Source organism: Pieris brassicae, chromosome 5, assembly GCF_905147105.1.
Source record: "Pieris brassicae chromosome 5, ilPieBrab1.1, whole genome shotgun sequence".
NCBI classification, from domain to species: Eukaryota; Metazoa; Arthropoda; class Insecta; order Lepidoptera; family Pieridae; genus Pieris; species Pieris brassicae.
The window spans coordinates 6,504,642-6,529,063 of NC_059669.1; the positions used below are offsets into that span (position 1 = coordinate 6,504,642).

The following is a 24,422-nucleotide window of genomic DNA, read 5'->3' on the forward strand; positions in this document are numbered from 1 at the left end:
ATTTTAATCAGATATAAGTCTTATTTTATATTCCGTGTCATCGACAATCATCAGTTTTTATCATTACATTTGATTTTTCTTTTTCTCTCTGTTTTGGTAAGTTTGTAATTTATTAGTTGTCCTTATTCCATTGATTTCCTTTTTCATTATTATTTTGTAATATAAAATAAATTTCGCATTTCTTTAATCAATTTATTTCTTTAATTTGGGTTTCCTGGAAGGGATCGCTTAGTAGCGATAATACCGCCTATTGCCCCATGTTTATTTTTTTTGATAGTTAATATTATTATTTTATTCTTGCGCAAACAAGTGTAACTAATCATTTTTAAAAAATCACGCAAAATCGTTACGCTTAATTTGTGATTTCATGTTATAAGATTTTGATAACGTCAAAAACCAGTGTTTTTCTAAATGCTTCTAATTTTTTAATTGGTAACACATTAATGATAATTATCTAAATCGATTTATATCAGATCGTAATACTCACATATTGGCTAGGCACAGCATCTATAGGTATATGCGGGTGAGGATGCGGAGCGGGCGCGGGCGGAATGAGCGTAGCGTAAGGGGCCAGCCATGCCGCGGGGTGCGGCGCGTGGTGATGGTGCAACTGCGGGTGGAAGTACACGCCGGCACCGCCGCGGTACACGCCGCACTCTGCGTTCGCTACGCCCCCGTACACGCCACCCACGCTCATGGCCTGCTGTAAGTATAACTGCGTTAATGTTATGGATGTTACGCTTTGAGTACTGCATGAAAGGATTTTTAAGCTAGCTCGGTTTAATAAAATTCTAATAATGATATATGCGAACAATCAATTTGTTAGTTATTTTAGTTCAGTTACCCCAATATGCTGTTAAAAGGGCTAACTTTCTAGGGAAAAATGTCTCACATTTTTACATTTCTTTAAAGATTTCCAACAGTATCAAATAAGCGATAATATATCGTAAAAGTTGTTGTTGCAATTTCAAATAGGTTACAATCCCAGATCATTTTATGACAAGAGATAATGAAGTACCAATTGTAGTAATGCTGGACAACGTTTCAATAAAATAAGCAATCTCCTTTTCTTTGTTTGATGTACATTGAAAAATAACCTTGTATAATCTTCACATAAATGCTTTGTTAAAAATACTTCATACAACAAAGAGATTTTGATTCTCGTCCAAATTCATGCATACTTCCTTTATGAAAATTATTTTTTTTTGTGTATTTTCTCACAGTAAGTGACGGCATAAGGGACTTGGCCGCAAATGCTTTCTTCGGTCATTTTTATTTTTATAGACAAGTAGGTGATCAGCCTTCTATGCCTGACGCATGTTGTAGATTTTTGGGTTTGGAACATGCACGATTCCAACACGACATTTTACCGTAGGGACGAATCGATTGCGCACTTCCGTTGGGAGTACAGCCGTGATTTGAATACACGACCTTTGAGATTCGCACGCTTAAGCCACAAGGCCAACACTGCTCTATCATCATCTTATTTTCACATAATTATTAAAAACTATATTTATTAAAAATGCCAGCTGCAAAATTTTAACGCCCGTTTAATTTAGGACTGATAATTTAGTAGCTATTAAATTTATGGTTCTTTTCATGATCGGCTCACCAGTGACATTTGAAATCGATACCATTCGTTAATACATTTTACATCATAAACAAAAGTCTAAAAGGTTGCGCTGACAGTTATCAAGCTGCCCTATTTTTCAAATGCATTGGTTACAATTTTGTTCCAAAATTATTAAAGTACTCAAATGTCAATTTATTCATTAAACTGCCCACTGAAGAATTTGAACCCAAACCAATTTGACGTAGTTTAAAAAAATCAGTTTGTTGAAAAATCTAGTACCTGTATGGAATCAGTGTTATCCCTCCATCCTCGGCCATTGTCGTTCTGTTTGTTATACGATGTCTTCTTCTTGTTTCCGCCATCAGCAAACTTCACCAGTAGCGGTTCCTTGGCTCCGGGTATTGGGTTTCCATTGAACATCTGAAATTTGTTAATATTTAATCAAACGTGACTTTTAAAAGACGTTTCCTTATATAAGACACTGTAAATTTTCATTGCATTGTGATCTGTAAGCTGTGATATTAATTTAAATGTCTGTAATACGAAATTTAAATGCAATATATTGAGAAAATCTCGAGCAACTTAAGAAAAATTAATGATCACTAACTACTTCAAGGCAAACAGGTTATCCTATTGTTACCAATCCGAAAAAATTGTTCTTTACCGAAAATAGCGCTAAGTGTGACTCCCGTATGTAAAAGCGCTGGCTTTAACAAACGGAAGTCATATTTTGCGTTAGTCTCGACTCTGAATTGCCCATTTCTACGGGTCTACATAAAAAAAAACAGTTATTTTAGTCGAAGTTGCCAGTATAAATAAAACAAGATGCTTATGTTAAGATTGTCTCAACAAGAATAACGTGTATTTCTCTATGGTATGTAACAAAGAACATAAATTCAGCCTAAAGATTTAGGGACAGTCTTTGGAATACAGCCAAGTATGAGTAAGATTGTGTCGCCTTGGTTAGAATTATTAGTCAAAATTGAATTTCGAAAAATTATCCTTAAATTTTTCGAATCGCAGTGATCATGAAATATTCGAAGATCGTCTTCTTCATAGGTACTCAATGCAACCTAGCGAGTGTGTGTTGTTTTTACGTTTTTATTTGGAAAATTACGTAAAAGCAAAAACAGAACATTCAACAGCTATTTCAACCCTAATGTATAAGGTACGGTAAGATACATATAAGGAAGCTGATGCAATGTAGTTGTATATTATTATTTAAATGTTGTAAAAACTTTCTAATAATATGTATAATAGAGTAGACATAGATTGAAATTATGAGATATTTTCAATTATTTTTTAATACCAAAATAATTAATAATGTACGTTCATTACTGCGCTGCGTATATACTTTTTCACGACTCTTTTCTCTAACTATGATTTCAGTCTCTTTGTAGGACTCTTGTGAGTTAAAGATTAAGCTGTCGCTAGGTAGACAGTACAGTGACCCCAGCCACAGTTGGTGCTTTCGTCGTTTAACGCATAAGTTTCACAAAACAGCGAGGAAATGCTGCCTTAAAGGTAACTTTGGTTGTGCCACAGGAACGAAAGTTTTAAAATGTATTTTAATTTTCTATTTGTTTTTTTAAATTATTGTTATTATATAGGTTTAGATTGTAAATAATTTTATTATTCTATTGTGTATATAGATATATTTAAGCTATCTTTATTATTATTTAGAAAAATGTTGTACGTTAATAAGTTAGGGTAGTAAAGTTAAAATTGTATGTCCTTATAATCTGTGTATTTGATATTCTACATTTTTTTTTGTAATAGCATTGTTCTTACTTGAATAATCTGTTCGCATTTTTCCCTAGACTCCATCCTTGCGAAACCAACACCCTTGCTGTGTCCATGAGTGTCGCGTAGGATTCTCGTCGAGACCACTTGTCCAAACTTGGCCAACAGTTGGTCCACATCATTCTCCTTGAAGTGCGGCGGTAGATTGGCCATGTACAAGTTGGTAGGATCCTGCTCTTGTTGCTGAAAACCCCAAGGGAAACCGTTCAAGCAACTTTTCATTTATCGCCAATAAGATATATCATAAAAAGTTATTTCACATAAAAGTTTAGAAATTTAAAATCCATTGAAAAAGGAATCAAGAAATATTACTAATGAACGTTTTAATTTAATATTTATTAGCTGGAAGCCCGCAATTACTAGACGCGAAAGCCAACATTGACGTTTTCAGCAGACTGTATCTATTATACATTCTTGTTAGTATCTTATGTAAAATGGTATATACATCAGCATAGGTTATGAAGCTAGTTAGAGTCGCATACACTATTAATATCGAAAGCATAGAAACCCATTGCCCAATAGCGAAATTGTTACGCTAAAGCCACAAGAGTTATGAAATGTCTGAAGTCAGTAGAGGAAGCGTTTTTTTGCTTAAATATCGTAATACTTACAAAATTAAGTCACTGTTACACCAATTTATCGGGTTGATAAAAATGAACTGTCAAATACATACTTCGTTTAATATTGGCGCCTTCAATTACTATAAAACTAGAGAATTTTATCTATATCCAAAGGCTTCTGATGCTACAAGGCACAATTTAGTAAATCTAGCATGAGTTCCTGAGGTCGCTTAAATAGCACTTTATCACAATAAATACTAAAGCTATAGTAAAAGGTAGAAGGAAGGTATGGATCGGATAGGCCACGGCTTTATTTTAAAAATAATTAAATAGTTAATAGTGACGTATGAGTTATAACTTCCAATCCGAAGAACAGAAGCAATTGCAGCTTGTCCTCACGAGTCATATACCTGTGAGGCCTAGCTACAAGTGCTCAAGCTTGATGTAGACGTCCCGAAGGGTCGGGAAGTTTGAGGAAAGGAATAGGCGGTTAGTCATAATAGTATTACTTGCATGCACAACGTACACGGTTCAGTCTACGCAGGAACCAGATACCCACTTTAGCCATCTGGGCTTGGACACCTTTCGCCTGTAATCCCTTAACAGCCGCCTCCGCCGACGCGATCGTCTCAAAATCTACAAAACCGTAACCTGTGAAAATAAAAATGGATAATATGATACGACTACATGACGAAATAATAACGGAAACATGCACAAAGTATTATGGAAGATGTATGTGCGTATAAAAGTTGTGACATGATACTAAATGTCAAATGATATGGAACTAGGCTCGTGCATATAGAAAAATTTCTCACCGCATGGTTTAGTTTAATGAGGGTATGTTCTAGAAAATAATTGTATAATTCAGTTTAATACTAGAAGTGTAGATTTTGAATATAATACATACATACGTATATAGAAGTTTAGATTTATGATTGTGTAATATTTGAATGAATTCTGTTTACCTTTACATTTATTTGTATTTTTATCCAAAATAGCTTTAGTCGAAATTATGTTGCCATACCTGAAATGAAAATCATATTTAATAGGAACTTATGTACGTATTCTAATTTGTTATAAGGTTTCATCATATGAAATTATATTTACATACTAGTGTTTTACGAAAGCCTGACCCAATATAAATTATTGTACCTAAAACATTTTGTGTTGTGCGAAAATTGGCAACACTAGTATGCTTTATGGTTCTATATTATCTTTCTTTTGGTCTAGACACAAAATATAAAAGATACACTTACATTTGGCACATTTGTACAAGGTCCTTATCCGTGGTGTTTTGATTGAGGCCTCGTATATAGAGATTAGTACGGCTTAGTTGCTCCCCCGAAGCTCCCGTGGTCGACGTGGAGGAAGCCGGTGGAGGTGGGGCGGTGCTGAGGCTAGTGGAGCGGGTGCCCCCTGCTGAGTTCGACGAGGAACTAGATGCAGTATTGGCTGGAGACGCGGCGGTAGGCACGCGCGTGCCGGCCGCGCCGCAACCGCCCGACATACCGATGCCTGAGTACTGTAAATATATACCCTAAATTACGCTTTACGTCACGTGTTCGATAATAATTTGATTTACAAAAGTACATTAAGGAAAATACTTTAAAAATTGTAGAGATTTATATGAAATCTACTAATTTAAAACTTAAACAATATAGTACATATTATAGTGTTATCTTTGTTGTAAATTATGTAATTGGTCGTCCAATTAATATCAAATAATAATATCTACAATAACTAAGTTTATTTTTCGGAGAATACCGAATACAGACGAATTATATGACTTAGTCTCCATAGTATTAGAATTTAGAACTCGGGAATTCAACAGCCTATAAAATATAATAAGGTCAAAACAATTGCACTTGCAGTGCCCTATTTTTGTGCCTTCGATAGGGTTGAATGTGAGTCGAGTAAATGAGCAATTTCTCCCACACAAGTTTATGAAACGAGTATAACAAGGGCTGACTTCATTGAAAATAACTGCTCTGGAGGCGCGTTAAGACGCACGCCATTAGTTATTCAGCCGGGTATAATGAATAGGGAGCGTATAGGGCCGTCAACTGAGATAAAACATACGTGAATTTTCAAACTATTCAACTTGTCCTAATTCGTGAATGATTTGAATGTTTAGCTGTTCTTTCAAGCGACTAATTATGAGGATACGAAATGTACTAGTTAACGAATATTACGAAATACCAGATGAGGGAATTGAAATGTAAAGAGGTAAAATTCATACTGCTCAACTTAAGATTGAATAAAAACTTTTTTTTTAATTAGTTATATATTATCTCCCGAATATTATATCTATTTATCTTACCGGTCGACTGTCATATTTGTCTATTATTTTTGTTTCTGTAAAACTATTTTGAAATTTAACAAATAAGTCTAAACAATTCTTACTTTATGTAAGTTTTTTTCTGTTTCTTCTATAGTGATGTCGTAATAAATACATGATTTGTAGTACATAGCACACTTTAACGAAATTTCTTGTTCAGATTAATTCGTCAACCCTAAAGGGTAATGAACGCATACCGATTCTGAGCACGCCCTTAATCGACATACAGGTCTTATGGCAAGAGAACCGTACGGTCCTCCGTACATCCATTTTGATACATTACATTGTTTTTATATAGTTTAACAACCACGAATCACTTATGAAACTTCATATTCAAATTATTGTATTTCTACCAACAGTTTAAATAGATACGTTCCGATAAACCAAAAAAATGGAAAACCTATATGATAACCGGAAATTTTCGACGCGATAGTTATCGTGTGCTGTGGCCAGAGGGCGCCTAGGGTGTACTTAAATCATGGCTGGAAATTAATTAACAATAGGGAATGTTTTGTTTTTGTCTGATTGAGTAAATCCATGACAGGAACCAAACAAGTCATACTTTTAATGCTTAGGCCTTGGATGGTTATAAGTTATTATATGTAAAACTTAGTGCTTTATCTTTATTTGGCTTGCTATGCAAGTCTGTTATGATCTATACAAAAAATTAGCCATCAAATGAACGAGAATACGGCGAACTTGTTTTGGTGTAGTACAAAAAACTACGTTATGTTATTTACCGACATGTACTGCAATCGCTTGATTTATGTGTTGTTCTGATTGCCAAATATTGGTTGAACAATTCCGTACACATTTTTGGATCGTTTTAGTTTAGAATTATGGATTTTTAATTTGATTCAGTGTTCCATTGTTTTTATAACGTTTCAAATTTACGTTTTTGAAATGCGGGTTTAATTTGTAAACCGTTGTGATTTAAAGTTATATATTTTATTGAGTGTTTCACCTTTTAACTACTGATCTGTCTCAGCAGTAGTACTAAGTACTAGGTGGTTCGACTCTTTCTTTTAATATCGGATTACGCTGTGATAAAAAGGTATAGACGCGCAATTACACTGATTTGTTCTTTATGAATAAGCTACAAATAAACACAGTGTAAGAAGTATTTTTTTAAATAAGCAGATGTATTTGAGTATTATCTAACAGATATATTGATATAATAAGAATATTAATCGCTATTATTCGTCTCAGTCTCATCAATAGAACATTAATAAATCCATAAAGCAACCGTTTGGGTAAGCCTTGTCGTACCTACATTCCTCTACCAAATCTAGGAGGTACTAAAGTACAAGTTAAAAGTACTCATAACCCATGAGCATGCATGGTGCATGTCAGGTAGGACCATAGCAAGTAAAGATCCGTGGTATCTGCCTGCCGTGGAAAAAAGGCATGATAATATAAATTAATAAGTCGTTACGGATAGCTTTACCGAATAGCTCTCTGCGGCGTCTCTGGTAGTAATGACATAGGGCGACTTCATTACGACATTAGCAATTATAGAACTCGGACTGTTTGGTCTCAGACTAGAACACATAAAGCGCCAAAGTCTAAGCTAAATCTGAGACACACAAGTTTACTGAGCCTCTATTTGAAGTAGAACTAATACATTAGGTATTAGTTATTTGCATATTAAACGCATAAAGTGCGCGTGTCTCCCTACCGATAACTTGCTTGCAAATTGTTACTTAAGAGTTATGACTAACTTGTACTCCGCGCCTAATTAGTTTTGCTGTATGTTTAACTTCGTAGTGAATATAAATTGGATATGAGCTGATGTTTGCGACAACATTCTTTATTTTATTTTTTTAATTACATTTAACAGTTAACATACACATTATAAAACATAACACTTAGTCAATACAAGTTTATAGTATTCAAGTTTTGTCATAACAATAACTGCGTATCTGTTTCTGATAAACAACAGACATCACGAGACGTGAGCCAGAAGAGGAAAAAGTGTTTGAGAGTTCATGATTTTTAAACATCCCTTATTCAAGAAAAAATCAGTTCAATTACACTGGTTTAAAAAGTTCTGTCTCTTTTCATTATAAATAAATAGTATTTGACGGAAAGAGGACAAGAGAGTGCTACACTCAATGCTTACGTAATATGAGAGCAGTATGCAATTGCTTGAGCGTAAGACTCACATTGCTGCCGTCGTAGGTCAAACCTTGTCTATGCTTCAATGGACTTCTCTTTTTATATACGCATTTAACACTCAGTCGTACGGTAAAATCGTGAGTAAACCGGCATATGACTCAGACTCAAAAAAAGGCGGTGTGTGTCAGGCACAGAAGACTGATCTCCAACAAGCCTATTCTGAAAAAGAAAATGGTCAAAGATACATATTCCAAGGGCACCACAAATTATGTGTTTACAATTCCGAAATCATTGATTTTTGTCTTGCTAATTTCCGCAGAAAGTTTTGTCTTCTTGTCAGATTCATCAACCTAGATTATTTTAATCGAAGTTTGTTTTGAGTGCCTATCAAGACGAATACACTGGAATGACTCTGGGCGTCCAGGATATATGCCATGTTAAGATACAACAGAAAAACACACAAAGACACGAAAGTAACTTCATGAAATTACTTTCAATTCGATTTTAAATTTAAATAAGAACAAGTTGGTTTTAAGATAAGGAGTTTACGAAACAGATCGTCAAAATTGTATTACGCAATGATAATAAAAACATTTTATATTTGATCGCAATACTTCGGTTTGTCTTTTGTCTTCACATTTTAAAGACCACATAAGTACCTCATTCCAGAATTCGATTGCAGCCTCATCAAAGGCTATTGAAAATATTGTCGAGTCTTCAATAGAGTCAACTGGGAAATCATTGAGAGAGATTCATTTATCGAAGACATATTTTTTTAATAACAATATTTTCAATATGGTTTTGGGCACTTATATTTTTATATATAGTTATGCTAGGTTATAATGCTAGGTTGGTACACCATCACATATCCGATTTAGAAATACTCAGTTAAACGTATATAATCTATTTTTATTGAGATTTTCTTACCTAAATATCTTAAATATTTTTATTTATATATATATATATATATATATATATATATATATATATATATATATATTATACGGGCTGATGTTTATATATATATATACTAGAAATACTAATCCAAATAGTTTTAAGCCTTGACTTGAAAATTAGTGACACAGAAATGTAACTACCATTTGTAATTAAAAATTTAATTAAATAACAATTCAATTAAATAAGAAGCTCAGAAACCATCTCGTTATAATTTTACGTATTATCCTACGTACCTATCTATAATTTAATTTTCTCAACATTGCCAGGAGTTGCACTTGGACAGGTCTATCTGACATCTTGCCGGGACACGCTTCGCAATCGAATTTAAAAACTTTACAAACGGGAATGACATTTAAAACTAAAGTTCCTGAGTTCTCCATGGGATTATTTTATTGAATTATTTATTACGTCCGTGTTTCTAAGGCTTATGTTGGGTTAAGCTGCGTTTTGGATTAGATTTTCGTATAGAATAAATACATTATAACAATGTTGTTATAGGTTTATATATTTTTGACTATACTTAATTTAATGTTTGTTTGAAATATTTGGCAAATTAATTTTGAAAAAAAAATTTGAAACTAACACGCGTGTACCGTGCCGCCTTTGGTACGTTATACCCTTAACACCACTTTTGCCCCTATCCAAGAATTAATTTTACTTTCGAATCACCCGTCACACGAGACGTGACAGGAATATCCTTGACAAGTAATCATCAGTTTGCAAACACCACTCAAACTTTTGACGCCTCTTTCAACGCATAGGGAAAATTCCAAGAAAAATTACTCTTCCCAATGTCATGTTGGGGTAAATTTGTGAAAATTTTAACGACAGGAAATCCCAACTTTTATGATTCATACAACTTTAGCGTTTTATAAATACGTTTGTATAAACCTTTCGGTCAAATTCAATTTGGTATAGGACAGTATAATCTCAATTAGGGGCCGTTCAAGTATTACGTAAGCACTATAGGGGCGAGGGGGGTCTTTGATTGTCTTATTTAGTGATTACGTCAACAGTAATTATTTACTTTTTTACACATATTACCCACACATTGTCTATGCTTGGAAACAAAATGAATTTTCGAGGATTCCTACAAAAAAATGTTTATGTACTGTTTATTTTTGAGAAATTTGCTTACTTTTGCTGACAAAAGAAGGGGGGGGGGGATAAATAGCAGTAAATCAGCTTGCGTAATTCTAGAACCAAGAAGCAAGACCTGCAGAGTTTTGAAACTTTTGTATGTATTTTGTAAACATTTAACGTTTCATATCCATAAAAAGATCATCTTTTGTTCAAAAGTGACCACTCTAAACCCTAACTTCGTTTAGTCTTAACAAATAGAGTAGTGTTTTCGTAGTCCATTAAGGGTCCTACAATACCTGGAGCTACGTAGGGTGACAGGGCACCGCTTGTACCCAGACAAGGGTCGTAAGGACCCTCACGCCGTTTGAAGCATTTTATCACAGGCTTAAAGTACAAATGAAGACTAATTCGTGTGTTAAAACGAGCCGTGACTTAAGAGTTCATTTTCCGAGTTGCCTTGAGTTATTTGAATTCTTTTAAACGTAATTGCAAAGGGTTATGTGTTGTTACAGTAACGTTATTTAGGTGCGACGGATAGGAAGAAATTTGAAAGCTCGTTATTTCAGCAGTGTTGGCCTAGTGGCTTCAGCCATTCTCAACCCTCGTCCTCAACCCCAAGTCATAGGTTCGATCCCTGGCTGTGCAATGGCCTTTCTTTCTACGTGCGGATTTGACATTCACTCGAACGGTGAAGAAAAATCTCGTGAGGAAACCGGCTTGCTTTAGACTCAAAAAGTCGACGGCGGGTGTCAGGCACAGGAGGCTGATCACCTACTTGCCTATTAGATTGACAAATGATCATGAAACAGATACAGAAATCTGAGGTCCAAACCTAAAAAGATATTTTTTTATTTATTTCAGAAAACTTAAATTATTATTTCTAGGTTATAAGTGCGAAATTATTTAATTTGCGTTATGTTCATCTTGTTAATTATCAAATAATTAATCAATATAGCTGTTTTAATTAGTCAGAGGAAATTTCTGTGTCTATAGTTCTAGGTCCATTTATACCTATTTTAATGGCTAAGTACTACTTCCTTTTAAAGTGAAATAGCGTAATAAACTGCGTTTATAACTTGGCATTTCGTTAATTGAAGTATAGAACGGTGTTCTTCCTGCTGGGAAGAAATCAGGCAAAGCAATACCTATTACTTTGAGTGCTTTCTGCAACTCAGGCTACATTTTTGGTTTGCTGATTGTCACATCGTGTAACACTTCAAACCTTTATAGGTCTTGGACAGAGATTTCGATTACGTGCAGGTCAGCCAGATACACGTCATTGCTTTTGAAAAGTACTATTTAAAGAAACCTAAATGTTGAAAGACTATTCTATACCTATTAAAATTATGAATAATAACATTTTTTCTACTAAATCAAATAAAAAACGGTAAACGTGGGGTGTAACAGACGTTTGCGGTTGCAATGAAACCGCAACTCGCTGTGGGAATGTAAATTTTGCAATTGATGCATCACAAGTGAATTCCCATACTTTGGACTTATCTAGGTAATGGTTTTTATTAGATGTTACGTTGGTGTGAAATTGTTATTTTTTATTTATTAAGACAAATACTATACTATAACTAACAAGAAATAGTATAATATTATTTCTTTTAAATCGAAACGAAAATTACAAGTTTTACAAACTTACCAATAATATGAGAGAGAGAATGCGTTTAGGGTGTAGGTATATATCTGTATGAGTAGGTAAATCAAGCCTGTGTGTTGTAAAATCAGCTTGTTTAGTGACTTATTGGCTTATAATCGTAAGTAGTAAATATTTATTCATAAAGTTTATGGCTAAATATAATCAATCTGTATAAATATAAGCAATATTACATAAACTTGTTCTGTATGAATTCCTAGTCAACCTGTGTCATATATTGTTAATAAATGGTAAAAACTATTGAAGAATAATTCACAATTTTATACTAATTTAATGCAGTTATAGTAACAAGCATAGATAAAATTAAGTCCTTATCTAATCTTTATCTCAAAAAGGTTCTAAAAATCAAAGGCATATAAAAGAATCGTAACACTATCCGTGGTTATCAGCGTTAAGAGTATTGACGGTGTGGCGTCAGGAGGGTGGAAGTAGCGGGACGGGCAGTAGGGGGTGGGGGGACTCAACAGTTGGTTCCTCCATCGATATGGTGGCGCGTGCGTGCCGCGTCTAATTGTTAGTATTGTAATAAAAGTTGAAGGCGACACTAATACTTTATTTAACTAAATATAATCTCATATAATACTATATTATCTAATGGCAGGCTAACAGTGGTAAATGAAAAAGCTTAACTTTGCTACGTAAATTAACGACTGATTTAAGGAAGGTCACCTACTGCATTGTTTTCATTTTAATAATGGAAACAATAGTTTAAACAAAAAAAAAACTAACTAAAGAAATATGCATAATATCCAAATCCTCAGTCAATATATAGGTATATAATGTAACCAATTTAAAGTCATTGCTTTATACGTTATACATAAAGTTTTAGATTGATTAAAATAAATATCACCGTAAAATATTAACGGATTGAATGTATGAGACGGTGTTCCTCAATTTACTTGTACATATTATATGTATTAATATCCAAAATATCAGTCGTAATTGATACAAAAATATGTCAAAAACGTTTACTATATCTACGTCTTGTAGCAAGACTTTGCAAATAATAAGTGCTAGTATAAGGTTCCCAAGACGCTATAATAGACGCAATGCTCTCTTGTCATATGTTATTTGCTTGATATATACAGAAACGAAAACTCTTACGATAATTTAATGCGTCGTAACCTAACTTCGTATACTATTGACGGGCTCAACGGAATAAAATCCTATTCAATCTACTTAAATTGAACACTCCATTTGTTTTATCTTGATCTTTGTATCTGTAGATCGCACTCACTTTGAGTTTTGGATATTTCGGTACCTCTAGGTTTATTTGGAGTTTCTTATTTGGCAACAAAAGGTACACCACTAAAACAAAATAGAACATAAAATTATTCTAAAATTGTTCTGCAGATAAAACAAAATATGTAGTTCAAAATTTGCACAGATACTGTACGGTAGTGGACACTTCTTCATTTAGTCATCAGCATAGCATGAAAGAGATAGTAAGAAAAGGAATCTAGTGCATTAAGTAAATAGGTATAGATCCCATATTGAATACGAAAAAGTGAAATCGAAAACGCATCTCGCAAAATGGCGAGTCAAACGTTACCGAAAAAGCCTCCGTAAATTTAAATATCGACAGCCTGCGTCACATTACCATAATTTAACAAAAAATACCCGCAGTACAAAAAGAATTCTTTTTTGGTCCGGTCGGACCCTTGGATATACAACATGTTTGGAAGATTACGCATAAATATGTGTTTCATATACAAAATAAATAGATATTGATAACATTAAACTGATGGTCTTTTTGTAAGTTAGTCGGTATTCGAATCCAAGACCTTTATGCCAATTGCGTTGGCTAAGCTTTCCATGTAACATGTTTTTGTATACCAAACCTAATAATAGCGCACCTAAAGTTCGGGTCTACCTGCATTTATTCATCAAAAGGAATATAAGGTCGTAACTACCACAAACCCGTAAACAAGTGATGTCTAGACAGATTCGAATTTCGAATTGCGATTTGTAAATCTTAAAACAAATGTAACATTAAATCTTGAAAGTTACCCAAGTTTGTCCCGAGGGGTGAGGGCCCTTCACCTTCCGCTGGCAGAAATAAATCTAATTCCTTGGATGACAGATATCAGCAAGTCCTGTTTATTTATACTTTCCCGACAAGGGTCACATGTGCGTGCCCTACCATATTGTACTAAAATAAACTGTGCCCCACGTCAATAAACGTTTGAGAGGGTATACACATTTCCGCGTATGAAACATATGAGTTAAGTGGTTGCATAATCTTATGTCCTTACTCATATAACTGCTGGAAGAAATAGAGACCTATAAGTTTCAAGCTTCAAAGTCGAATAGAATTTGTCGATTATAAATTGAGTGTGGTCCCAAATCCCATGGGACATAGGACACCTCGACAGCTGTTTGAGGAATTATTTTTATGGATTAGCAGGGTGATCTATCTTTTCAACGTTTAGTTTATATTTGTTCTCTACTGGTATCCCCAATTAGTCGAATAATGTTTCATCTCGTTTCCGTATCAAGTTTACTGAGATGAGGATTGAAGGATGACAGTTTGAAGTAGTTTTTTAATAGTAAATATTCTTAAAAAAAACAGCAAAAATGTGTTATTTCTATACATTTTGCGGTAGTATACCTGAATTTAACTAGCAAGGGAGATTAAAATTGTGTTTCTAATGCCTGAACGATCATAAATCAATCCTTTATTAAAACCATATGGCAAAACGGGTTTTAAAAATATGTTTAGTAATCCTTCAGCTTCGATATTATACTTAGACCCAAAATACGCTTTTGGACACACGCGAGTGAATTAAGCACTTATTGGTGCTCCTGTGATAAAAACTTCCTTTCTAGAAAAAGTAACCTCTATTATGAAAACGTAGGGTTGTCGAAAACTTTTTTTTCCGTTCCTTGAGTTAAAAAAAAATAGGCTAATATCTAATAATTATTTAACATGAGTTTAAAAACAATTTTGATGGTCAATTTATGTTCAACTACAAATTAAATTGACTTGAAACAATTGTATTTGTTTGTTGGTGCAAAATAGAATGGCTATATATTTTAAATACAAGTTTATTTTTATTGACTTTGATGTAAAATGGTCACGGTCATAAATTAAAAGACTAAAGTAGTATGGAGAGTAGTAAAGGAGAGTATAAAAAAACAAGCAGCCCTGAATGGGAGGCGTGACTGATTTAACAAGCTGTGGCGTTGTGATAGCTCTGACAGTTGACATATACTAACCATTAATCAATAGTACACAGATACTTAACAGCTGATGTAAAGTTATTCTCGATCGAACTGGCCATTTATCGTCAAAGAAGGGTAGACAGTAAAAAATTGTCTTTTTTAGTACGAAATAAGTAATGAAACCTTTTTTACAAGTTAGCAACAACCAAAGTCACATTAATTCGTGATAACTGCCCGCGAATTCATTTATAATATTAAGACCATATGGACAAAAGCACTTCGTCATTATTAGTAAACAAATTAATAAAATATGACGTATTTTGCATGTTCTTCAATTCACATAAATTATATATATTTAAAAATTTTAAACGAAAAACAATAATTTATATTCATTGGATTGAACTATCGCCTACATACATATAGTCACATACATGGAAATCAATAATGGAAAACTATTCAAATTTAGTCTACAGTTAGGGAACATATACGTATAAGCTACGTCGGTTTCAAATATTTGATAATAGTTATGCGCGTGACTTTTGTAAAATTTTCATGCAAATATGGAAAACGTCTTGTGTTAACATTGTATATATAGTAAAGCTGTCTGCATAACTGCAGAAGTGTTTAAGTATAAAGCATAAGCATTGTTTATACACCCCAACGGCTTCTAAGCGCAGACGCAGTAACAAAAACTAAATAAAATAAACAAGTCGAATTAATAGCTATTTTACGACTGCGAAGGATCATTTGGGAATGTTACAACTGTTTTATTACGATTTTACATAAGTTATTAAGTTACCTAACTTACGAGTATAGTAATCTAACTTGTTACGTATAGAATCAACAGATTTCCGCATAAGAACTTGGGAATTTTTACATAATTGATATTAAGATATGGGTTCAGAGTTAAAAGATTCAGCATTTTTTTTTAATTAACTCAATTCTTAAAGTAATTCCTGCTTAATACTAATACATTTTTTAATAAAACAGGGGGCAAACGGGCAGTAGGCTCACCTGATGTTAAGTGATACCGCCGCCCATGGACACTCTCAATGCCAGAGGGCTCGCGAGTGCGTTGCCGGCCTTTTAAGAATTGGTACGCTCTTTTCTTGAAGGAAATCGAATTGGTTCGGGAATACTTCAGTTCTGGTTCAATATGCTATATATATATGTGTGTGCTAAAATATGCTATTTTAATGCCTCCTTTAGTAGAATAATGACACTTTCGTCATTAAGATGCGTTTTGGCGGAGGAATAATTTTTAGCATTTTTTATTTAGAACCCGCAACATAAAAACCTAAATCTATATAACGAAATGTGTGTTAAAAATAAATCTTTTAGAGAATTTATATTTTGTAAGCATTCTTCTAAGCCGCAAATATTCGCATTAAACTACGAACGAAAGCCTGAACAAACCAGGTAGGCATAAAGATTTCAGTCGAATAGATAAAACAGACGAGACTGTAATAAAGCACGTACGCTACGTTTTATTTCAAAAGTGATAACAGGAAATTCTTTTACAAGATTCTCGAACTGGTTTTTCTTAACCTCTACTTCTTCGATTTTTCGAATCTTATTATTACATTTTATCGGGGTTTTTGTTACTTTTTTTGCTATGAAAGGAAATTATTACAATGAATAGGACAAAAGCTTTATTTACTACGCTAAGTGCGATGTCTCTGCCTTTGTAATAGTAAAAACGTTCAAATGATTACGCAGATTTACGAGTAAGTCCGAGTGCGAGAGAATATTTATTATTTACTTAATACTGAGGGGTAGTTTGGCATCTGGTTCCTGTCACCTTATCGTTTACGGGCTCCCTTTTTCATGGCATCCTAATAACATCTATTTTATTTAGAATATTAATTACCCAAATATATTATAATCATCGTGAAAAAATAGTATTTTAGATATCTCACCATATTAAAATTTATTGTGAATTTAACCAAAAAATATAATTTAAAAAATTGATGATTTGCTCTGTTAAGGATAAGCTTCGTTAATTAAAAATACCTTAAAACATTCTTTGAAAAGCATTTTCTCGCGAAGCCAATGAAAAATTAGTAAATTACAGAAGATAATGAAGATAAAGCAGATGAAACTAAGCGGTTAATAGGGATCGTACTTAATTAGAAACTCGCATTAACTAGTTTTAGCAGATTATGGCGCGGGTTAAGTGCTTCAAGATATCATTAATCATAGATAATATTGTTTGTTATATTCATAAGCTCGTAGGGTTATATTGATGGGGGGATTTCAATCTTGGCGCTTAATAATTTTAGAGTAATTTGCTTAAGGCAGCGTACCTCGCGTAGCGTTTTGGCTATTTTATATTTTCAGAAAGCAGTTTAGTTCTTGTTCACTTTCAGCTCGGAGTTCAGACCCTGTGCAGTTGTCTTATAAAGAAATCGCAATCATGTGATCGGTACTGATAACTTATTTTTAACACCAATAGAGAACAACAAAAATGACTATTCACCTGGTGGGGGGTGTAAGGACTAGGAGCCGCCGCGTAAGACTGCTGCGGTGGCGGGTAGCGGCAGGGCGGCGCGTAGGCCGCGGCCCACTGCTGCGCGCCGCCGCGGAATTGCGCGCCCGCGCTCGCCATGCGCCCTGCGCACGCGCCCGCGCTTGCGCTTGCGACCGTCACCGCGCCCACGCCTACGCTGCTCGCTGAACGACAGCCGACGGTGCTCTGAAAATTAAATTATAATTGTAGTAAATATAACCATGCAAAGACTGACTAATGATAATCGCATTAGTATGAAAATAGTCACGTGACTAATAGTGAGCTTATGTTAGGCCTCACACACGCCACTCTCGGCAATTTTTCAAATTCCGAACCCTCAAACATATTGTCAAACTGCAATTCGCTTTTTCTAGTTTTGCAGATACCTAAGGCGCAGACTGGTTGCATCACTGACGTTGACATATGAATGTGAGATTAGCATCTACGTCTAGCGACTTTCGCAAACCGTTATATGGGGCTACTCGTTTGTAAACGTAAATTGCAATTCATGCCGGGGGATTTTAAATGCATTACAGATAAAATCTTACCTACGTATATATAAATTAGTGTATCTTGCAATGGATGGAATCGATCTTCAGTGATGCTTGCAAGTTTAATGGAAGATATTTTTGTCATCTGATTTTGCTATCATTACAATATATTTAGCACTAACTAAAAAACACACACGACCTAAAAACCTAAATCAAATATATTTATTTATTGATCGCGACTTCGACTGTCCAGATCTGATACAAAACTGAAAGCAACTCTGAATGTAATTTGAGGATTAGGGTATATTATACAACAATGCTATTACCTGAGTAGGATTAATCTTTAGTATAGGATTTAAGGATAATACTTAAAGCTTTAAGGCTTTTATTTAAATTTCACTAATTGACTGTTTCTTTTGTTAAAATCTGAGATAAAGATTAAAAACTACGATTTTGTTTGTTCCTTTATTTCGGATAGATAAAGAACGATTTTCTCGAACTTTCATGTTTTGTTATTTTCTACCTTCAATTATTATTTCCACTTCATATCCCGTTTCCCTTCAGTATGAAATATTATTTCTTTATACAACAATGTATGGGCACCGTCACTTAATTATTTGAGTCACGGAATTCCAAACAGCCGACCCGAAAGCCAAGGGATCAAATCTTTGTTGACAATTTTTTCCAAGTATCTAAATCGTTCTTGTGGCTATTTTTTTGCTTCTGTAAAAAATGTTGAGTAAGACGATAAGCCGACAATCCGCTTAAACTGTGTTAGTGTGTGTGGCTCTATGTAATGAAATTATAGTATCTATACTAAACTAATGTACTTTTTGGAGAACGTAAAATTGAGATGGACAATTTTTTATTTTATTTTATAGCCTGGTAACGAGACCTTTAAGCCAAACAAACAACTATTTTCTGTATCTTTGATTTAGTTCAACATTTACAGTGCAGATACTATTTTAGATCTGTGGCGTATTTAAATAAAATACAATACTTAAAGTAACAATAAATAAACTTACTCAATTAAGCAATAATTCAATTAAAAACAAATATTTAATCTAGGTATATAGATAACGTTAAAATTCGACAGCTGAGGACTTGTCAAATGTCAAACTCTGAGAACTGTCAAACTGCGCGGCAAATTCAAATTAAAATGCATAACTGCATTAAGTGTTTAGGTATATTATTGGAAGTAAACAGATTATAACACCTGTAAAATATTATATAAATCCGATATCTCTATCTATAATGAATGTTTAAATTAACCACCGTTTGGTATTATTTGTTATATATATACATATTTTTCATAAAATTGTGTAAATGAAAATTATGAGAACTAAAAAACACAAATGTAGTTTCTATAACATTTTACATAATGAACACACGAGTTTTGCATTTTGTATTAGCCAATAGCTTTTAGTACATATAGAAATATTTTCATTTTGCGGAAGTGTGCGCTACTATTAAGCCAATTATATCTAATTGTGCTAATCACTTTAATGAATATACTTTCCGATGTAACTATACATACATGCATCGTTGCATTTTACAATTGCTTTTCGGATAAGCCAGTTTATATAAATTATTTCGCTTTTAATTAGTGTACGCTCGTAAGTGGCATTAATTATTTAAGTATCTAGTTTATAGCAATTAATAACGTCATAACGGAGTATTAGTTGAAGCTTTTTAAAGTCTAGTTGCTATTGTTATATTATATAAAATTAATTAAGTATCGTTAAAAGATGTTTAATTTAATTAATATTTAATATTTGACTTTTGAATACACCAAACGCAAGATTGGCGTATTTTAAAACATTGGCGATTTTCTGTAAATGACAGCCGTTTATTTTGTATCGAAAATCTACATATAGCAAATATTAAAAGTATTTTGGTAAAAGAACCATGTGAAAAGGAGTCTTTGGCATGATCGCTTCAAATTAATTGTTGTGTGTAGCTTTGTAACAATAACACGTACTTAATGAACTGCTAGAGAAAGCCAAGATCGGAAAATTTAAAGAAAGCCGTTGTCGAACGCTGTGAATAATTAAATAACCGTTTGCCGATGGTTATATAGGGTCGAAATATTATATTACTTTATATGTAGAATGTAAGTTAAAGAGCATTTAACGCTTTTTTATTTATTTTATTATAAGGTATGATTTCGTTTATAGATTTTCCGTAAAATAGCATAACAAACACATTAGTTGCTTTTATATTTGTACGTTCTTTTAGTAGGGAAATAATACTGTTTGACAAAGTTCCGTTTGTCTGAAGTGGAATCGAGGCGACGATAAGACGAGACATGCTAACATAGGCGATGGAGTAAACAAAAAAATATATTTCAAATTAAAGAGTAGGTTTTATACATTTAATTAATGTTGTGTAGTTATCATTACGCATTTCTAAGTTTTTTGCATTACTTGATTGATTAGGGATTCACGTGGTAAAAATCGTGTGCGTGTATGTTTGCATTTTGTATGTATAATACTCACACACAAAGACCAAATGAAAAATAAATCAATGGCGCTACAACCTTTTTAGGTCTGCGCCTCAGATTTCTGTATCTGTTTCATGATCATTTGTAAATTTAATAGGCAAGTAGGTGATCAGCCTTCTGTATGCCTGCGTGCCTGATGCACGCCATCGACTTTTTGGGTCTAAGGCAAGTCGGTTTCCTAACGATGTTTTCCTTCACCGTTTGAGCTACTGTTAAATGCGCACATAAAAAGAAAATGTATTGGTACACAGCCGGGGATCGAATCTACGACCTCAGGGATGAGCGTCGCACGCTGAAGCCACTAGGCCAACACTGCTCTTTGAAGTTGTATAGTATCGCTAATATAACTTGTAATATTTAATAGTGTTTGTATTAGATTAAATATGTGTACCTATTTCATATGTACATGCTGTCCGCGCTGATAATTCAAGGTAGTGTTTTAAATTTTGGGAAATATCGTTATAAGTATCAGGCATTTTCTTACATTCTACATTGTCTTCTGTTCTGTATCAAAACTGGATATATTTACCACAGGTTAGGGAGACGATTGTAAGATTTTTATTTATTAACGGTTATAAGTAGTATAAGTTTGTTAGTAGTATAAGATAGTAATTTATAGTAACGTATACACATTAAATAATATACGTTTCGGTTATTGGTCTTAAAATTAATACTAACTAGAAAGCATAATTAGGATATGAAATATTTTGTTATATACCCAGTTCGTATCCTGAATACTCAGCGCAGAAATCGTGAACTGCATATTAAAACTGCTTAAATTATAGTGCTGAGGTAAGCATGCACAGTTTTGTTATAGCTATACATCGGATAAATGTATAACAAAACAAATTTTGCCAAACAAAGTAACATGTTAATGAAAACCTCTGAAATCTGACAAAGCTCTTAGATTGTCATCCTCTTTCACAGTAATTGTATTGTATTTTATTGCATCATAGTTAATTATGTCAAAAACCTTTTTTTGTCCTAGCAATTAGTTGTTTGACATGATATCGATCCCGACTGATCGCGTGTTTTCCAAAAAGCATTACAGGGTCACGTATATGTATGTTATTTTAAAATGCCTTATTTTAAATCTTTAAGATGAAAAAAAGTATTGTTCATAATAAAACTAATGTTACTTTCCGAACGAGAACTAACTTAAGCGAGATTGAATTGAAATGGACGTCTCTAAATGGCTTTATTTCTAAGGAACATTTAATGTTGACACTTTAGAGGCTACCCAGTACGAGGTAATAAACTTCCTTCATAAGGATTGAGTGCAAGCTTCAATAGCTAGGGACTATTTGAACTTTTCAAGTATTAAAGAGAATTTCTTGAAATGTAAAATGATTTTTTAAAGCTTCGTACTACTTATTATAAAGAGAATACTGCGTGTATTTTTTGTAGTTTTGATTTTTTTGTGTATTTGTATTGAATTTGACCTTTAGCCCTTTTAAGCACTCAATCTCATCAACACTGTTTAATTAACATTCAAAACTGAAAGAAGGTTTCCCAAAGTAAAACTTTTACAGCGGAAACAAATATGACGTAACGTTTATGTATATTGTATTTGTAAACCAAAGACAATTATTTGCATAACTCCGTGAGACGATTCGAATTCAATTTAGACACCATTTGATATATCTTATTAGAAACAAACCTGTAAAAGTAACATTCTTCAATCTTATTTACTTAAGATAAAAATTAAGACAGTAAAACTATACTATAACATGATAACCCTGGTAACTTCGTTTCACCTATATTTGTATAACTTAATACAACATTATTTAATCATACCAAATAGATCGGAAATCGTACTACATCTATGAAACACACATATAAATAAATAAATCAATGGCGCTGTAACCGTTTTTAGGTTTCTGTATCTGTTTCATGTTTCATGATCATTTGGTTATCTCATAGGCAAGTAGGTGATCAGCCTTCTGGGCCTGGCTCACGCCGTCGACTTTTTGGGTCTTAGGCAAGCCGGTTTCCTCACGATGTTTCCCTTCACCGTTCGAGCGAATATTAAATGCGCACATAGAAAGAAAGTCCATTGGTGCACAGCATGGGTAGAAACTACGACCTCAGGGATTAGAGTCGCACGCTGAAGCCACTTAAGGAAAGCAAGAACGTAATTTAAATTAAGAGGGAACTCACTGCATTATATCTAAAGAGATTACGTTATCTACTAGAAGTTAAACACCCCATAGAATTAACCCAGAAAAAGGAGCATTTAAGTAAATAAGCGTCCAGTTTCCTAGACCCTTCACTTCTAAGACATAAGTTAAGAGCTGTAGATCTAATTAGGTTGGAAATAGAGATAGTAATGGAGTAGGCGATCGTCTAGATGAGGTCAATCCGGCGTCGGCTCCACAAATTAGAACGCGCCTCAGACATTTCAACCCCCTGCTAGGGCTGTCAAATTACACTTTTAATTTTGTACAATTAAAATATAAAAGTGAAGTGGTTTTACTAAATTCTTTAACAGATCGTTACTAATTACTAAAAATTAAGCTAATTTTACTGTCTTTTAAACTTGTGATAGAAAACAGTTATTAACATTTACAGTTTACATTAACTATACAAATTATTTTTAATTTTAAACCAAGTTGTCAGGTTATAACCAAGTTATGTGTGTGTTTATATAATATTAGAATCACACTGCAAACAAATTCAAAGCATTTTCAACCTTAAATTGAATGCGTTAGTCTAAAATCACTAGACGCTATTTTCTATTTATAATGGTATAATTTATTAGTTAGGAAATCAGCAACCCTGTACCCACGTGATAGCTGGCTCACTGTAAGCCGCAACAAAGCCGCGGTGACGAGGCCTGTCTTCTCGAAATTCCAAATACCGTTCGCAAATCGTTACCCAGCTATGTTAATTATTTACAGTTTATCGCTACAATCTCATCGACATTTTATACTTTAAACAAATTTGCAGCAGTATAGGGTTGTCACATTCAGTTAAAAACTTAAACATGTTCCTTACTGTGTAGTTTAATAAACGTTACCAACCGACCAATTCTAAATTATTTAAAGTGGTCTTGGATTTGAAAATAGAATAAAAGCATTATCAAAACTAGAACTTTATAACAATAAAGCCCGTTTATTTCTAATATTTATTCCTTCAGCGACATTGTTGGAACCCCTTCAAGGCCTTCTACAGCCTTTTCCAAATATAGATGGTTTTCTTTCTCCATTCGCTTGCTGCTGCTAATAGCTTCTAGCCACCTTTTTAGGGCGCCCTCTTCTCCTTCTTTCTCAGGGTCCTTTCCATATAGTTGCCTTTAAATTCCACTTTTTAATGTGCATCTTGCTACAATGCAACTTTGGTTTTTGGGGCTAAACTAAACGTGATCTTATCTATGTACATTTATATAAAAATAAATGGCTGTTCGTTTGTCTCGCTAAAACTCGAGAATGGCTGGACCGATAAACCGGATGGAAACATAAAAAATAAGTAAAGAAAAGTACTAACAACGACAATTGAATTTTCCAATTAAAACTTTTCCTAATTAGCCTCCCTAAAGCTATATATAATGTATTTTCCCTTTTTAGAAATAAAAAATTGTGACCAGGTTGTCATGCCTTCAGAAAGTTGTGTTTTAAAAGATTTGTAATAACTTTTGACAGAAATATATACAGGTGATA

At 33.6% G+C, this 24,422-nt stretch overlaps 1 protein-coding gene across 7 annotated transcripts in view; it reads right to left on the reverse strand.

Moving 5' to 3' along the window:
* The window catches only part of LOC123709263 (protein alan shepard), a 95,517-nt gene that overhangs the window by 4,835 nt on the left and 66,260 nt on the right, over positions 1 to 24,422 (reverse strand). For 3 of the 7 annotated variants that reach the window (XM_045660436.1, XM_045660442.1, XM_045660435.1), the window contains 7 exons: positions 17,740 to 17,955; positions 5,193 to 5,473; positions 4,902 to 4,960; positions 4,463 to 4,587; positions 3,365 to 3,559; positions 1,853 to 1,993; positions 488 to 715 (listed from right to left, as the gene is read on the reverse strand). In XM_045660436.1, coding sequence (XP_045516392.1) covers positions 488 to 715; positions 1,853 to 1,993; positions 3,365 to 3,559; positions 4,463 to 4,587; positions 4,902 to 4,960; positions 5,193 to 5,473; positions 17,740 to 17,868 — 1,158 coding nt within the window. In that variant the 5' untranslated portion in view covers positions 17,869 to 17,955. The remainder of the gene's footprint in view (positions 1 to 487; positions 716 to 1,852; positions 1,994 to 3,364; positions 3,560 to 4,462; positions 4,588 to 4,901; positions 4,961 to 5,192; positions 5,474 to 17,739; positions 17,956 to 24,422) is intronic. The other 4 variants (XM_045660439.1, XM_045660438.1, XM_045660440.1 and 1 more) reach the window with 4 other exon arrangements.